The following is a 15,690-nucleotide window of genomic DNA, read 5'->3' as shown; positions in this document are numbered from 1 at the left end:
TAACATGTCATAATGAAGTATCTCCAGAATAAACAGGATATGACAATTTGTGTGTCTATTTTTCACTGAAAAAAGGTTAACAATATATATTTCAACTGTTCAAATAAACTGACAGCTGAGTGGAAAGTAAGCACCAAATGAGTCCAGTTACATCTTCAACTTTGCTTCCCAGTTACTGGAATTCTGATTCTGGACTGCCTTGAGTAATGCTATTCACAATTACATAATAACATGTAACATTAAAATACTGACATACTCCCTCACAGCCATGTCCAGCATCCTTGCATCCTTTCAAGATGCACCTTCAGGTGCTGTACCAAAATATTTTAAAATACTAATTAGAAAAATAAAATTATTAATGAGGAATACAAATGATATAAGATATTTATTCTAAGCTTCTAATTTAGAAAAATTTCTCTAACAATACTATAAACAAAATGCAATGGGGAAAATTACCTATTAAATCACACTTTGAAACGATCCTATGGCCCAAAGCCCTTGCAGAGATTTTAAATTCTGTATGAAGGTTACTGGGGCACTCATTTGACTGACAAACTTTCAGAAATCTGCATTTTAATTTCATTTGGAAAGGTTTAAAATTAGTAGAAAACTGAACACGACAGTATAATTAAGGCAGAAAGTAAGTCAGAAGGTCATAAGAAGTAAATAATTCATTGTAAGTTATGTGCTGCAATGGCTTGGGGAGCAAGTTTAATATTCTACTGAGTCATTTTTCTCATGCCATATTTACCTTTCAAACACTATAATTATTTAATGTATTTTTCCTTTCTTATTAACTGACTCACCACAGGCACTAGTAATTTTTCTGTATTTTTACTGCTCATTTGCATTGATTTTTATTAACATTATCACAGGGAAATTCAACGAAGGGTTCTCACATTTTTATGTGATCTTCAGGATGCAGCGTCACTACAGATTGCAATCTGAAATAAACTGTGATGTATACTTGCAACAAGTGTCAGATAATTGCAAAATATTTATCAACACCAATATGGTAAGAGCTCAATATATTTCTAATTTTCCCTAGCATATGCTAAGAACTTGAAGCAATTCTGAAGGCTGTTCTTCCCTGTACAGGAAGACCCAGCTACGCCAGGAGCAGTGCAAGATCATTGCTACAACAGAATGCAAAGTTTTTGGTGGCACGATGGTGAAGCAGAAATGTGCTGAAGAACTATCATCTACAGAGAGCAAAAGAGGAGCTTATACTTCCTAAGTATTTAGACAGTGGTCCTTGAAAGGTGCACCCCTGCACACATGCTTACACACTCGCACTAACCCAAGGTCACTTTTGGAGTTGCTGCTCTGTTTCAGGTTTTCTTTCAGGCCTTGTCCTGCCTCCCTCTGACAAGCTGTAGCTCTGAGAGTTTATCCACTTCTGTTCTGTGAAGAAGAGGGAAAAAGGAGCCTTGGTTCAAAACACAGGACTTATATCCTGATCCAGGACAGGGGAGCATGCTTTACTTCCCTATAAAACAGAAGTGATTTTTTTAATATTGCAGAATTGATATTCTTTAATAACTGAAAAAGACTTGGTGTGCCAAAGGACAGCACAGAATAAGCATGGAATCCACAGCAAGCAATAATGTTACTTGGACAAAATGGTGCACCTGTCCATTCCTTTCAGGATTAAAATAACTTACAAATTACTGCTGTAAAAGAAGTGAAAACCCAAATAATTTATACTCTGTATTGTGCTTGAAAGCACTTCAGTGGTCTAGCTCTACTCATACTTGCATGCTGCCAGCTAAAATAGTATCCTAAGTGGGTGAAGGAAAATAGACTTGTTTTGATTCAAAATTGGGAGCTGAAGCAAAAAGTTGCCGACTGAATCAACTTGTCTTCTTTTTCTGTTTTAATTTCCTCATTGAGCATAACTAATCTCTCCTTAGACTCACAGCACTGGTGAACACTTTTGTAGCCAGTGATTTTGCTCCAAAAAGATGAGCTTTGTTAGGAACCTTTCAACTCTAACAATAAATTTCAATGGTACAATCAACAAAGCACAGTTAGCTTTTCCATATTCAGAATGGACCAAATAAATAATAATTCAGCTCCAGGAAAGCTAACACTAAAGCAGTAGGACACCAGTTACTTCCAGCTCCTCTCTGAAAAGAATTAACATGATGCTTGCCATGACCCACTGAAGTCCATGGTCTTAGCATCCTCTCCAGAACAGATTTAATCACAAGTGAGTATTTATCCTTAAGTGTGATTATCCTTAACTTTGATTACTAGAAAAGCTTTTCCTCTGTAAAGCATGAGGTACATTTTGCTTATGGGTCTCATTTTCCCAGTTGTTGGATAGAGGTATTCAATTATAACTGAGGACAGAGAAGCCTGAATCTCAAATGGACTGACTGAATAATATGAGCTAAGTGAATCAGGACAAAAATCCCCAAACATTAAAAGTGCTGCCCTTTCTTCCCCTCTCAATGCTGTCAGCAACAGCATTTCATAATATTTTTGATATCCAAAACAATGTGATTTTGGAAAATGTGTTTGTTTCAGATGTGCGAACAATCTTCTACAGAGCAGTTTCATGGGTCCAAAGGTTTTCAAAACAATTACTCTCCTCGCTAGGAGTAACACAAATGGATTCTCAAGCTTGCCAGACAAGGACACAATGCTCTATTTTGTGGTTTCAGGAGGTGAGCTTTCCCAGATGTCACTCGCCCCACTGAGCTTGAAGGAAAGCACTTTCACACCATTGCGATTAAAAAAACCAAAAAAAATAGGAAGCTGAAGTTGTTATTATACCCCTGTCAGAATTCTATAAATCAGAAAACATTATATGTTTATTTAATGTTCTCAGTCACTTGATAGCTTCATGTCACTGTGCACAAGGAAAACTCTCTGTGTCCAACAGCTCCTCAAACTAAACCATCTGCCAGTAATTGACAGATGGACATTTCTCAGACTCCTGTGAAGCATGCAGAGGACAAGAAGCACCCCCAGCTCTCAATGCTCTCCACTATTACGATTTCATCTCCTAGTAGTCACATCCAATTGAAGTTTCTTGCAGTTTGTTTGCATTTGCTATAGACTATTATTACAGATTATTACTACTTTTTCGTAACACTTATGACAGTGCCTAGGAACTACCTACCCACTGGTCTACAAGTTCGGGCAGCCTCTTGCTACAGGCAGTTCACAGTTTGCAATCTGTAAAGTGGACCACTGAAATCACTAAGCCATAACTATCCCAGTTAAAATGTAGATGCTGTAGTGCAGCAAAACCCAAGAAAGACAGGAAAGATACAGGAAGAGGAACTCAAACTTTTATGTAATTTTACTTATTTGGTGGAGGGACAGTACGTTTATTTCCCTTGGAACAGTAATCAGCACAGGAAATGCAGAGTTTTCATGGTCTGTACTGTATCTCATCATGGGTATCTCATCAGTATCCATTTCAGAGTTGTTGAGCTATGGACAGCTGCTAGTCAGACACTGAGAATCTACTCACAAGGCACAGCCTCCATGGGACATGATGTACTTCTTGAGAGAGGGAAGCTTCACTTTTGTCACTGATAGGTATAGTGGCTAAAGAGACTTAACTTTTCTCTTAAAAAAGGATATTGTGCCATCAAGGCTGGGCAGAGCTGACTATTTGGCATAAAAACACAGTGCATCATAATAAAATCATTTAAAACAGAATCTGTGGAAAAAAAAAAGAGAAAGAAAACAGTCAATTAAGCCTCTGCAAACAGCTTGGGGGTGTCAAGGATGAGTTTTCTTTCACCTGAACTACCTTTTGAGCCCTCTGCAGATAATAAAGTGGTCTTTTTGCACTTTCTTTGCAGGCATTAGGTACAAAAAAGGGTAATGAACAAATATGAGCTAAAATATTTATCTTTTAGTCTTGCTGCATGAATTTTATTGCATTAATTTTATTGTTAACAGACATTTGCCAGTGTCAAAGAGAAATCTGGCACAGCAAAAAGCCCCGCATCTGTGCTGAAGTGAAATATTGGGATATACTTCTCTACAAGTGTGGAGTTCTAGGCAAGGAAGAATTAGGCCTTTCACACCTAAAAAGAGCTTAAGCAGTTACAATGCCAGGCAGCACACTTAGTATGGCCTACACAGGAAAAGGCAAATAATTTAATTCTTTGCTGATTTCCTAGCACTGAGTAGAATGCTTAAAAGAGGTAAATGGTCAGTCAAATTTCTGGGCTTATTTTGATTCAAAGGTATCACACCTGCTACATTTACATTAAAATTTATATGAACAATATGACTGACATTTTCTCTGGCAAAACCCAGCACGCTATTTTTTCTGTGGTAGTGCTGGTGTAAATCCCAGTTTGCCTTATCTTTGTATTTGTTACAACAAGAAGGATTTATAAAGCCTGGCTGCAGAGGCCAGAGTGAGTTTGGCAGGCTTATATGGAATCACTGAGAAACAGTGAACACAATACCACAGGACATTATTTCTACAGTGCACCTTTTGAGATAACAGAAACATTTACAAACATTGTAAGGAATGGCAGAAGAAACATGAAGACAATTGTGCAATATAATATTACATCATTGCTTCCACTTCCTATCTCTCAGTTGAAAAACTCACCTCTGGAAAGGCAACACTTTTTCAATGTAATACCAAGAGCAAATTGGTTTTTAAATACTCTTAAATTAAAGGAATGCATAAACAATAAATTCAGTTTTCCAGCATTCTGTGATCCTATATCCTAAAATTAACTTCATGAATTGTGACACATTATATTGTATTGGGATATAGGTACAATCTTGTCACTAGATGCTTTGGCAAAAATTTTTAAAATATTTTAAAAATTATTTGTTTTGCAAAATATATAATACATGCATACTGCAGATGGCAAACTTGTGATTATATGGCTGCAAGCCTGAAGAACAATATTCTGCTTGCAATTCTAGCTAACAGGTATCTATGAAAAGGATCCCTTTTATTTCTGTCTTTAAAGTAGTGAAAATGTACCTTTTAAAAGATTTCTGTAATTTTTCACTAATTCCACATTTATGGACCACTATACAGGTTTCTCCAATACTATGAGGTCAATAATAGATTAACTGGATTTAAGAACACTTTTAAATATATACTTAGTAGACATTTATAGTGCAAATAGAACTTGCCAAAGCAATGTTACATAGTTTAATATACGTCTATGCATTACTTTATCAGAATTATGAGAATTTTTTGTGTCTGACTCTTCAAAAATGAAAATACTTACTAAAATGTAAGTCTGCAAATACCTATATCCCTAGATGTAAATTGTCTCTTTACACTAATGAAAAGCAGCCCATTAAGTGCAGATGCAGCAACCTGCATTCCTGGGACTTGGCCCATGCTGTGCCAAGTCCACCTTTGAGTAACAATTATTTTTTCCCTGCATATAGGAAAATATCACAAACACAAAATTTAATTTTGATACTTTAAATGTGATGTGAAGATCTGAGAATACTTATACTAGCACAGTGTAATGTCTGGAGGTACCACGCTATTTCACAGTGACCTCCAGAACAAGGAGTACCATTACTAATGGGGTGCTCTGTCCAGGCCTTATGGTTGTGCCTAATTAAAGTCATAAGTGTTGGTCTGGCACCTTAGAGGATTCTGCTGTTCTACTATATCTTAAAGTACAAACACAATAGAGCAGGCTTGGAAAAGTGGATTGCTATTTTTAATTCTGGATTTCCTTAATTCTCTTGGGGTTGTTTCAGAGCAGCAGACAGTTCTTCTGGGAAAAACCACCACTACAGGGGCTTTTCAAAGCAGTGTTCCCACAGCAAATCCATCTTATGGAGTAATAATAAAACAGCTTCTGGCATGTAGATACCTGTTGCTTCATTTAAAGTTGCTTCAAGGCGCATAGTTTCTAGAAAGTGCTCTAAAATTTTCTCTGGGGTTCCTGACATCACAATATACCTGAGGGAGGGAAAGAGCAGTTAGCATCTCATAGCCAAAAGAGCTAAACAAGAAATAATTGTGTACCAGCAAGAAAGTCAGGACTGCTGTGCTGCTGTGTCCCAAACATCTGCTCTGACCAGAATCTCTGTGTGCTTAGGACAAAACCCCTCACAATCTTTGCTGGCTTCCCTCCATAAACCTTAACAGTAACATTCTGCACCCTGCCCAAGGATGGGAGACAGCTCCCTCCCCACACAAGTACTTCAGTATAACACCACCACAATCACACCACAATCACCAGAGCTGCAATGGTCCAAACTCAGAGAAGTAAAACAGAAATGCTCCTCCACTGAGAATAAATATCTCAGTAACAACAGCAACTTGTGGTTATTAAAGGGTCTTAACAGGCTCACTATGAGCCTGAAATAAAAACTAGTGTGTATCAGTGTCAGAGCAAGGAAACAATTTCCTTCAGCATCCCTGACACAGGTTGGTCTGGGAAGGTGGGGGCAGATAATGAAACAGCACACTGTATCTTCAAATTTGTGCAACACCTTGCATAGCTGAAGTGTTTCAAGTCAATAGACTGAGGATTGTACCATTTCCTGGAATTAATTTAGTGAGGTGAGAGAACTAGTGCAACAGCCAGGTTTTTCTGCTTCATGCAAAAGCACTGGCAAGATCTTAAGTACCAGCAGAATATCATATGATATTGGAAAACTTGTCCTGTCATCTTTTTTTTCTCTTTTCTCACGGATCAGATTTTTTTTGTATTTCCCTCCATTCTTTCAATCTTTGCAAAGTATGAAACTTAAAAAAAAATAAAAGAAAAAAAAAGAAAGAAAAAATCCCTGAGAAGTGAAGATACTCTGCTCCTGCTGAGAAATAAGTGGTGGAGCTGAGCTCCTGGGAGCTCCTCCTCACTTTGAGCACTGACCGTCACAGTTCTTTTACCTGCCAACCTCTTTGGAAGAACTGTATTGATGTCCCAAGAACACAAACACTTGTTAAGCCAGTGCACATTCTCACAGAGATACTAACCAAGTATCTAAGTGAGTGAAGCAGAGAAATCACAGGTTGCTGTACTCTGAATATGAAAGTGAAAATGAACAGTGAAGTGACTTGCAGGGCTGCTGAATTCATGCTGCATGAGTGTGATCACCCATAAAGAGTTAGATCTTGGCAGCAATAACTTCAGAGCCAGTCCTCCCAAGCGAAACTGCCACTGCTTGAAAGCACAGCTCAGGGAGCTGGGTAGGAGCTCTGTCTCCATAGAGGAGGCACTGGAATCCAAATTGTAACCAAAAGGATCTGTTCCCAAAATGAAGTTTCTCCCAAGGCCAAGATGAGAAAATTAGTTCTTTCCTGAGAAGAGGTGCCTGATAAGCTTCTCTTTTGGGCAGTCATTTTTAAAAGTACTGAACACTCAACTAACACATTCCAGTAACACATTCTGGAAATCAAGAAACTTTGGTAATTTTGGTTTGGTCTCTCAAACATAAATGTCGCCACTTACTCTATTTCCTAAGGAAAGAAATGTTATCCTCAAACCCAGTGAACTCACTTTGAAAACTTTAGACATGAAGACACTGCCAACATAGTATTAACAAAGTAATCCAACTGGTGAAAAGCAGACAGTGAACCTTCAGGGTAACTTCTCTTTTGGGTAACTTACGTCTTTTGGTCATAGTTATCAGCAAGAGCTTCCTTTCTGGCACATTTGTAGCACCCAAAACCTGACCAAATGAGTAAAATATTTACAGAAGTGAATGAGCTTTACCTGAAAATATTCCTGGTATGTGAGGCCTAACTTAACCATTTACCATAAATATCTCTGGCTATTTTTATCAAATTCTGAAAAAGAAAATGTTAAATAATACAAGTAATGCTGGCGCAAAGATTTTGCAAGGAAGGCAGCGTTTCAAAATGGAAATTTCACTTTTGGAAGCATGAAAAATGTCTCAGACCCAAAAATGAATTTAAATCTCTGACCAAGTTGCTGTGCATTGCAGTTGCTGATGCAAATCCACTGGATACAGTCAAGATCCCCTGGTAGCATAGATTGTTCTTCTAGATGTTTTAATAGATTGAGTGAAAAATAAAATAGAAGTTCCTGAAAAATGTGAAATGTGTATATAAAATGCAAAGAATGCAACCTTCACAGATCTTTATAAATCTTTGCATTCAGTCATGCAGATAAAACAAGTATATGAAATCCCAGATGAGATAAAAACTGTACTCAAAGTATTGCACAATAAACTGGCTCTTTTTTGAGAGAAAGTGAGGTTCAGGGTAAAGGATTCAAAACTTGTTGAAATCGTTTGAATGCTTCTGAAGAAAATTGTGTATCCATTTGCAAATAACACATTTACAAAGCCTTTAGGGGTTTTACCAAGGTTCAGAATGGTAATAGCCTCACTCTACTCTTATCACAGTAGTATCCAAACAGAATTGTACTTTTTCCCTTTCAGTAAGAAAGGAAAATATAGTTAATATTGTTATTACAGTGCTAAATTTTTCTTTAAGATAAGCTCTGCAACTTTCATTGCATGAGATCTTTGTATTGTATATAAATTGTTCATAGCAGCAAACTCTTCTTAGCATCTACAGTGCAAAATAGAAAGTAAAAATATCTGTACTTAACAATAAAACAATGTATTTTCCTCACATTTTTTACAGTAACTCAGATTAATAGGGTTTCATCAGTCTCCATGCTTAGTCTATTTGGAAGCTATTTCTTGAGGGAAGTATTTACACTGAGATCTTCGGGGAATTGTGTAAAGACATAGAGCTGGAGTGCTGCTAAAATGGATATATTACTGAGTATGGGGCATGTGCTGGTGACTAAAAAAAGAAAACCTTTATATGCACTGCAGTCTTCCACCAAACGGGAATATGCTATTGTTTGGATGATAGTACCATTTAAAAAGGTTAATAATTGTCTGACATTTGCACTACTGAATGAAAACGTACTTGTGCTGCGGCTGTGAATTTCCTTGATTAGAAATTCTGTTTCCTGCTGGGATCTTCTCCAACACCAAGACATCTTGGTCATGTTCTTTGAGTCTTACTGTATTTGCTTCCACATCCTGCAAGACAAGTTACTTTTAATAAATGTGACTGCACTTGATTTGCCTGATTAGTTACTCTAACAAACTGCATGACTTTCAAACATGAAGTACTTGTGTTGGTTCTTTCTCTCTGTATTTATCTGTCTTTATTCTGTTTTTCTCACACACAGAGCCAAGAATGAAGCACTGGCACCGAGGCAAGAAGCAGAGAGTTATGAGAGAGGCTAGAGCAAGAGCTATATTAAAAATCTCCATATTATGGAGATGTCAAATTAAAAAAAAAAAAAAGTTTGCTGGAAAAGTCTCTCCACAGCTTGCCATATGTAACATAATCTCTATTCCCACTTATATGCAAACACTATTTTCTACAATCTGACTTTTCTCTAAAATCAAATAATAATAAAAAACAAAAAATAGCACTTAAGAACAGGAAGTCTTAACTCAGTAAACTGTTCATTTTCTACTACCAGCTCACTCAGAGTAGAAATGAAAAAAGTTAAGTATAATGCGCATTCAAAAACCGCAGGTAAAAATTAGTAAGACCATGGACTTGGATCTTTGAATTTTAGACCAAAGTTTAATCAGTTGTAAGTCTCCACAGCCAACCCAGCCTTACTCCCCAAGGGATCCTCATTCCTTTTTGTACAGTAACCACAAGTCATATTTCTAGTGGAGCACTCTTTCTGGACTGGTTTTATTGCTGCAATACTGGGCATATATAGGTTCAAATACAGGATGGTGCTAGTTTTGACTTCCTCTACTATGAATGACCACAAAATAGCCTGAATTTACAGAATTAAAGTTGGACTTTGGAACACATTTACCCCAAAATGAATAACTGTAAAATTAGTCAGGGAATATCTTTCTAGAGTTCTCTGATAAAGAAATCTGTGTGAAGACATCTGTAACTTACGCCATTTGCCACTTGATTCTGCTTTGAAACTCTTGAATTTGATGTATCTGACACTGACCTACGTGGGAGAAGGGGTGACCTTGTTTTTTTTCAACATTTGGACAGAATATCACTACAAAATCCTGAGCAGCAGGAGGAAAAACTGAGCAGGGCAAATGCTAGATTATAGAATGTGAGAGACAAAAGATTCCATTTGGTCATATTTTCATGTCTGAGCTGAGAGAGGAAAGGCAATGAACATATTCTTTATGTGACATTCTAGACTGTCTCATCTCTGTTCCACAATGAGGCATACCACAAACAAAGTTATTAATATTAATATATTCATAGAAATGCCAGCCTCTAGAAGAACTTGCAAGTTCTGATACCACACTGAGGGCAGCCCTTTCCACTCTTACCCTAAGGATCCTGTTGAAGTCCTCCTTATCTACCCTCAAGAAGTGGCAGTTGTCTTCCCGAAGAACAATGGATGCTGCTCTGGGAGCATCATTCACAAGTGCTAACTTGCCAAAATCATCTCCTTCGTGTAGAGTACATACCACACCCTGCACAGAGCAAAACATTTACATGCAGAAACCCATCATTACTCTGGATTCTATTGAAAGTCCTTGTACAAACACTGGACTTCACAATCAAACACCAAAATAAACTATTTGGCAGGAAATCAACAGCCAAAATAATGACTAGGAAACAATACTTGTTAGCTGGTTATTACTATTACTAAAGAGAGGCAAGAACAGAAAAGAATCAGCTTGCTCTCTGAAATTGCATTCAGCTTGAAGGACTCTTCTCAGCCTGCTGAAGACAGAAAGTTGTCAGCTATTTTGTTTTTTATTTATAGAGGCCCTAAAAAATAAAATCAAATTTGCAGAAGTAACATAGAACAACACATCTCCAGCTGTTGTACATCAGCAGCGCTCTGTTTCCTCCAATTCACAGTAACAGAGGATCTGGCCCACCCAGTGATGTAAAAAACATGGCTTAATATGTGTTACTTAGGAACAGACTTATCACTAGGGCCCTTGTGCTGGATTTTGGTGAAATGCTTTGTTTTCAAATGGAGGATTCTCAGTCACTGAATGAGAAATCAGTGAGGAGTAGGGTTTAAGACTCAAGGGATTCCTGTGTACCAAGATCTCCCTTTTTGCCTTGAAAAATCTCTCTCATAAACAGGAAATTTAATAAAGATGCTTTTTGGTCTATGGCTTAACTAAAATGAATAGTTGAATGAAAATGAAATGAAGCTCTTCCAATAAATTTGGAAGAGCTTCAGCCAACCTGAGAACCACCAGTCACAAAGCAGTACTTTTGTCAGACATGCATGAGAACAGTTAGTCATCCAAATGCATGACAACATGATGGTAAAGGAATGGGGCAAAACCCCCATGAGAGAGAAGTCTGGCAATCCACCAAATTCCAGCAAATTACTTTATCCTAAAGATACCAATGTAACTCTGATGGATTATAGTCAGAAACTGTGTAATATATCCCAAAATTATAGAGCAATCTACTGAAAGTATAATCAGTGAAACCACTGGATCATTTCTTAATAAAATTACAATCTATTTGTTTTGTCAGACAAAGCAATTTTGCTCTAAATTAAACTGTATTCCTTCAAAGTTTACTCTTACAATTTCAATAATAACAATCATATAAAATAGCTTCTGAAAAAATACCTTGCCATAAATGACTACGTTTACTGATCCCTTTAGGATAATGTACCAAGAAGTACCTTCTTCTCCCTGATTAAATACTACAAGAGAGAAAAGATTTTATGGTTAGAATATAGTTATTCAAAATAAAAATGGGCCAGATTCTTCACCCAATAAAATTCAAGGCAACTCTATGGGCATATAAATGTCTACCTTATAAAAGAGCATACTATGATTTTAAGAGCAATTGCCTTCAGAATTTAGAAAAACGATTCATACCCATATAGTTACTTTATTACACTGATGTGAAAGTTGCTTTTCTTTTCTATGACAGCTCCAACAACTACTTTATCAATATGTCAGGTTATCAATTGCTAATTAGCACACAGGTTGAATCCCACTAGTAGCACCATGTCCTAACCCAGTTTTCTAGTGACTGTGAATTTAATATTCATTTGCTAAAATGTCTCAGTATTAACATGTCTGAGTAATCTATCATTTTAAATCCTTTATTTTGTGCGGGAAGATTTTTTTTTTTAAATACAGGATTATATTAAAATACATTTTAAATAGAGATTGGTTAAACCAAAAATTCTAGATAAAAACACAACTAAATTGTAAGTGATACATACACTCAAACAAGGATACAGAATTAATTTTGGTACTGTCCCCGCATTTGGCAACAGACTAAGCTAACACTTATTATCCTAGGTTTTAAACATGAAGTGACAACCAAGTTTGAAGAATGCATCCAAGTTTTGTTCTTGTCATTTAAACATCAGGAATTTAAATATTCATAGCACAGGTAAGAAAGAGATCTGACAGGATTCCATTTACTTACAGACTGTTCCTGCTTTGGGATGTGACTCAAAAATGAGGACACCTGCTAATTCCCGTTTTACCTTAAAATAGAAAGAGAGATTATAGTTATTATATGAATCTCATTCCTCCTGGGGATGAGGTCACATAATACAGCCCTGTTGTACTTTCCTTCCCTCTGCATCATTGATCAGTCATTGGTCTGCTTCCCTTGATCTCCTAATTCCTATTGATTTGCTTTACAGAGCTACATTTCCTGGCTCCAAATGGCTCAGACAAGGGCATTTTTGAGATATGGGTCTCCACATCTTTGTACACACACATGTGAAATGGTCATCAACAAGACAGGAAGTTTCAAATGGTAACAGTTAATCTGTTACAGAAGATAGCTAGCCATTGTCAATTACTACATGGAAGTATTCCTGTTGTTTCCTGGGGAATCTGGTTCAGACTGACCTAAGTCTGTGCTTCTGCTGTGTCAAGCTGTGAGGCACAGCCACCTGGACTTGCTGAGTCCCCTCTCTGCCTGACAGCTTCCCAGGCAAAGCATCCAGCTCAGTACCTCTTCCAGGAACTGGAGAATGTGACACCGCCCTTGGTGTCAGCCGGCTCCTTGCTGGGCTTGTTTTGCCCTTGGTGTGATTAGCTCTGGCTGACTGGGCAGCTGTCACTAGTGAGACACTGCTTACAACTGCTTTTTGTCACTGTAAACACCGTGTTACTGCCACAAAATAGCAGTAGCACTGGGAATCTTGTATGATCCTGAGTTCTTCTGTGTTTTATGTTTCTCTTCATACAACCGCAAGTCTCCAAGAACTTAGAGGCCAATTTCCAAGCAGCAGGATTCATTTATTTGGAGAATGTCAGCTAGTGACAAGCCATTTATCAGAGGTACTACCAAGTAACTTAACCATGCTAAATACAGATCAAAAGCTGGCCTCAACATCTATTTAGTAGTAGTATTTTCACACCACCGTCTCATTTGTTTAAACTAAAAAAAAAAAATTTAGACCACGAAGAAAGACTTGGGAAGGAACTTTCAAATTCTGGACACAATCCAAATGAGAATCTGATGGCTGCATCTCCTAAGATGGGTGGAAAAATTTGGGCACTGATGTACTTAAAGGCATCCACCCAACCTTGGTACTCAGGCACCAAGTACAAACATCAGCCACCTCTCCTAGAACTCCTTCCTGACAATCAGGGGAAAGCAGTCCCTTTTTGAAGCCTGGAGTAAAAGAGAGATAAATAGAGGTGCTTGGACAGGTTTCTTAAAGTACACTGACCAGTGAGGTCAGTGTACTGACCGCACTCAGAGGCCTGTGATTTCCCTAACACTTAGTTCACCAAACTCCTTTGTAACTTCTGCTCAAAGGCAATGATACTTTCATAAGGCCAGGAAATACAACCCCATTAGCACTGTTCTGCACACAGCAGAGAACATTCCTATCCACTTATGTTCTCAGATGTCTTCTCAGTTGATTCAGTCATTGGCCTTTGCTGTGAATGGATCCACTTGATGAAGCCCAAGGTTTGACTTGTTTTTAACACTGTATTATATAATTGTTCTTCATTTGTACATTAACTTCACAGGCTTCTCTAGCAGGAATTAGTTCACCATGAGACTTGAGCTTTATCTGTTTTACTTTCAACTGCTTGTGGCATATCAAGAAAACTTATTATTTTAGGAATTATGCCTTACTTAAAATAAATTAAACATTCCATTTCCTTTCAAGTTGATTGGTCATTAATCTTCTGGTTCATAGAAGCAATGCTGTCTGTTGTTCCTCTGAAGATTTCCTCTAAGCTAGTCTTAGTTTCCATCTTCTTTAGTTCATGATGCACATAATAAGCTGACATTTCCAGATTCTTACTAAAAACATGGAATCATCTGTACTTCAAAATGCCAAGTATTTTCTGCAGTTTATATCACTTTCCATACTTGTACCATATGGTACTTGCTGTGGTATCTGACCTCAAGTCTGATTTTCTTCTGAGCTGAAAATATTTTGTGTTTCAAATTTTTTTGTTCTGGGTTATGTCCTCAGTTTCGAGAATTTTCTACACTCCGTCTCAATATCTCTCTATCTTGGTAGTTTCTTTTGTTTAACTTTTAAAGAGTCATTTCTGGATCTTTCTTTAATTACTCTTTTCCCTACATTCCAGGGATTTTTAAGGCTTTTGGATGTCTGTTGCCATGTTGAGGAATAGATCTAGTGCAGGTAACTCTGCAGGTTCCTTGGTTTGCAAGCAGCAGAAAGTCTGCAGATTGAGCTCTGTGTGGGAGCCCAGAGAGACAAGAGGCCATGGACTGCCAGCCCTCTTCATAGCAAATGGCACAAGTGGCACCAGCCAGCTGAATGGACACTGGGAGACACAGCAGGAGCACAGGACACGGGAAGAAGGGTGAGACTTCTGAATGCTTGGATAGTGAGAGGATAAAAGCCATGGCATGTCTTTATTTGGGATCCTTCCTCAGCTTGAGCTGTTTCTGTGTTACTACACTGTGAATAAATTGCTTTATGGAGCAAGACATACAAGGCTCTGCTATGGGAAACCTGGGGTGGAAGCAGTGAGGAAACCTGGTCTGGCTGTGTGAGTGGGGGATGTGCAGGAGTCCATCAGGACCCTCTAGGTCACTGGAGCTGCCCCCTGTGAAGGGGCTCCAGCCCTAGAAGTGACAGTCTCTGGTGCTGGGAGTGTGACTGCCAGAGTCTCACAAATGGCCAAACTGGGAAATTTCCTTAACACCAATGTAATTCAGATACCAAAAGTGAATGCCGACCTTTTTTGAAAAATGTAGTTCAGGTTTTTATATGTTTGCATGGAGTACTATCTTTCTGTAATGCAGCTTCATAATTAGCTGCATCTGTCCAAGCTAACAGAGAATGACAGAAAATTACAAGAGATTCTGAAGAAGGTATTGTCAAATATGGGTTTACTTTCTGACTGGTTTCCTTTTTCTGAAAGCATCCACATGTTATTGCTACCAAATAAAGTGCTATTCCGCTTGTTTCAGTTGTCTGCACAGCATATCAATGATGGTGAGACCTTAAACAGATGCATTCTCCTGTCCATTCTATTTATCCTTAATTCTCTGTGCTGTTCTTGACCACTTCAGGGAGAAAGTGTCTGATGAGCTTTCTATCACTCAATGACCAAACTCCAACCAGCAAGCACTGCACAGTGCACCTTTCTCCACATTGCTATTCCTCCTCCTAACTGGTTCAAGCCAAGACTCCTTACAGAAATCAATTCTGCAAAATTCAGTAGCACCAGTACCTTCATTTACACATGGACAGGGACCCAGACAATGGCACCTGTGCC

General features: G+C 37.9%; 1 protein-coding gene across 1 annotated transcript in view; it reads right to left on the bottom strand.

The window, feature by feature from the left end:
* RAPGEF4 (Rap guanine nucleotide exchange factor 4) overlaps positions 1-15,690 on the bottom strand; it is a 144,105-nt gene that overhangs the window by 29,847 nt on the left and 98,568 nt on the right. The window contains exons 12-17 of the mRNA XM_041403679.1: positions 12,386-12,446; positions 11,569-11,645; positions 10,291-10,437; positions 8,882-8,997; positions 5,838-5,926; positions 3,601-3,679 (exon numbers count right to left, since the gene is read on the bottom strand). Of these exons, the coding sequence (XP_041259613.1) occupies positions 3,601-3,679; positions 5,838-5,926; positions 8,882-8,997; positions 10,291-10,437; positions 11,569-11,645; positions 12,386-12,446 (569 nt within the window). The remainder of the gene's footprint in view (positions 1-3,600; positions 3,680-5,837; positions 5,927-8,881; positions 8,998-10,290; positions 10,438-11,568; positions 11,646-12,385; positions 12,447-15,690) is intronic.

The sequence above is a fragment of the Onychostruthus taczanowskii genome, unplaced genomic scaffold (genome assembly GCF_017590055.1).
Source record: "Onychostruthus taczanowskii isolate IOZ18803 unplaced genomic scaffold, ASM1759005v1 scaffold20, whole genome shotgun sequence".
In the NCBI taxonomy this organism is placed as follows: Eukaryota; Metazoa; Chordata; class Aves; order Passeriformes; family Passeridae; genus Onychostruthus; species Onychostruthus taczanowskii.
The sequence above is the reverse complement of the archived record's forward strand: the minus strand, read 5'-3'. Positions and strand labels throughout refer to the sequence as shown.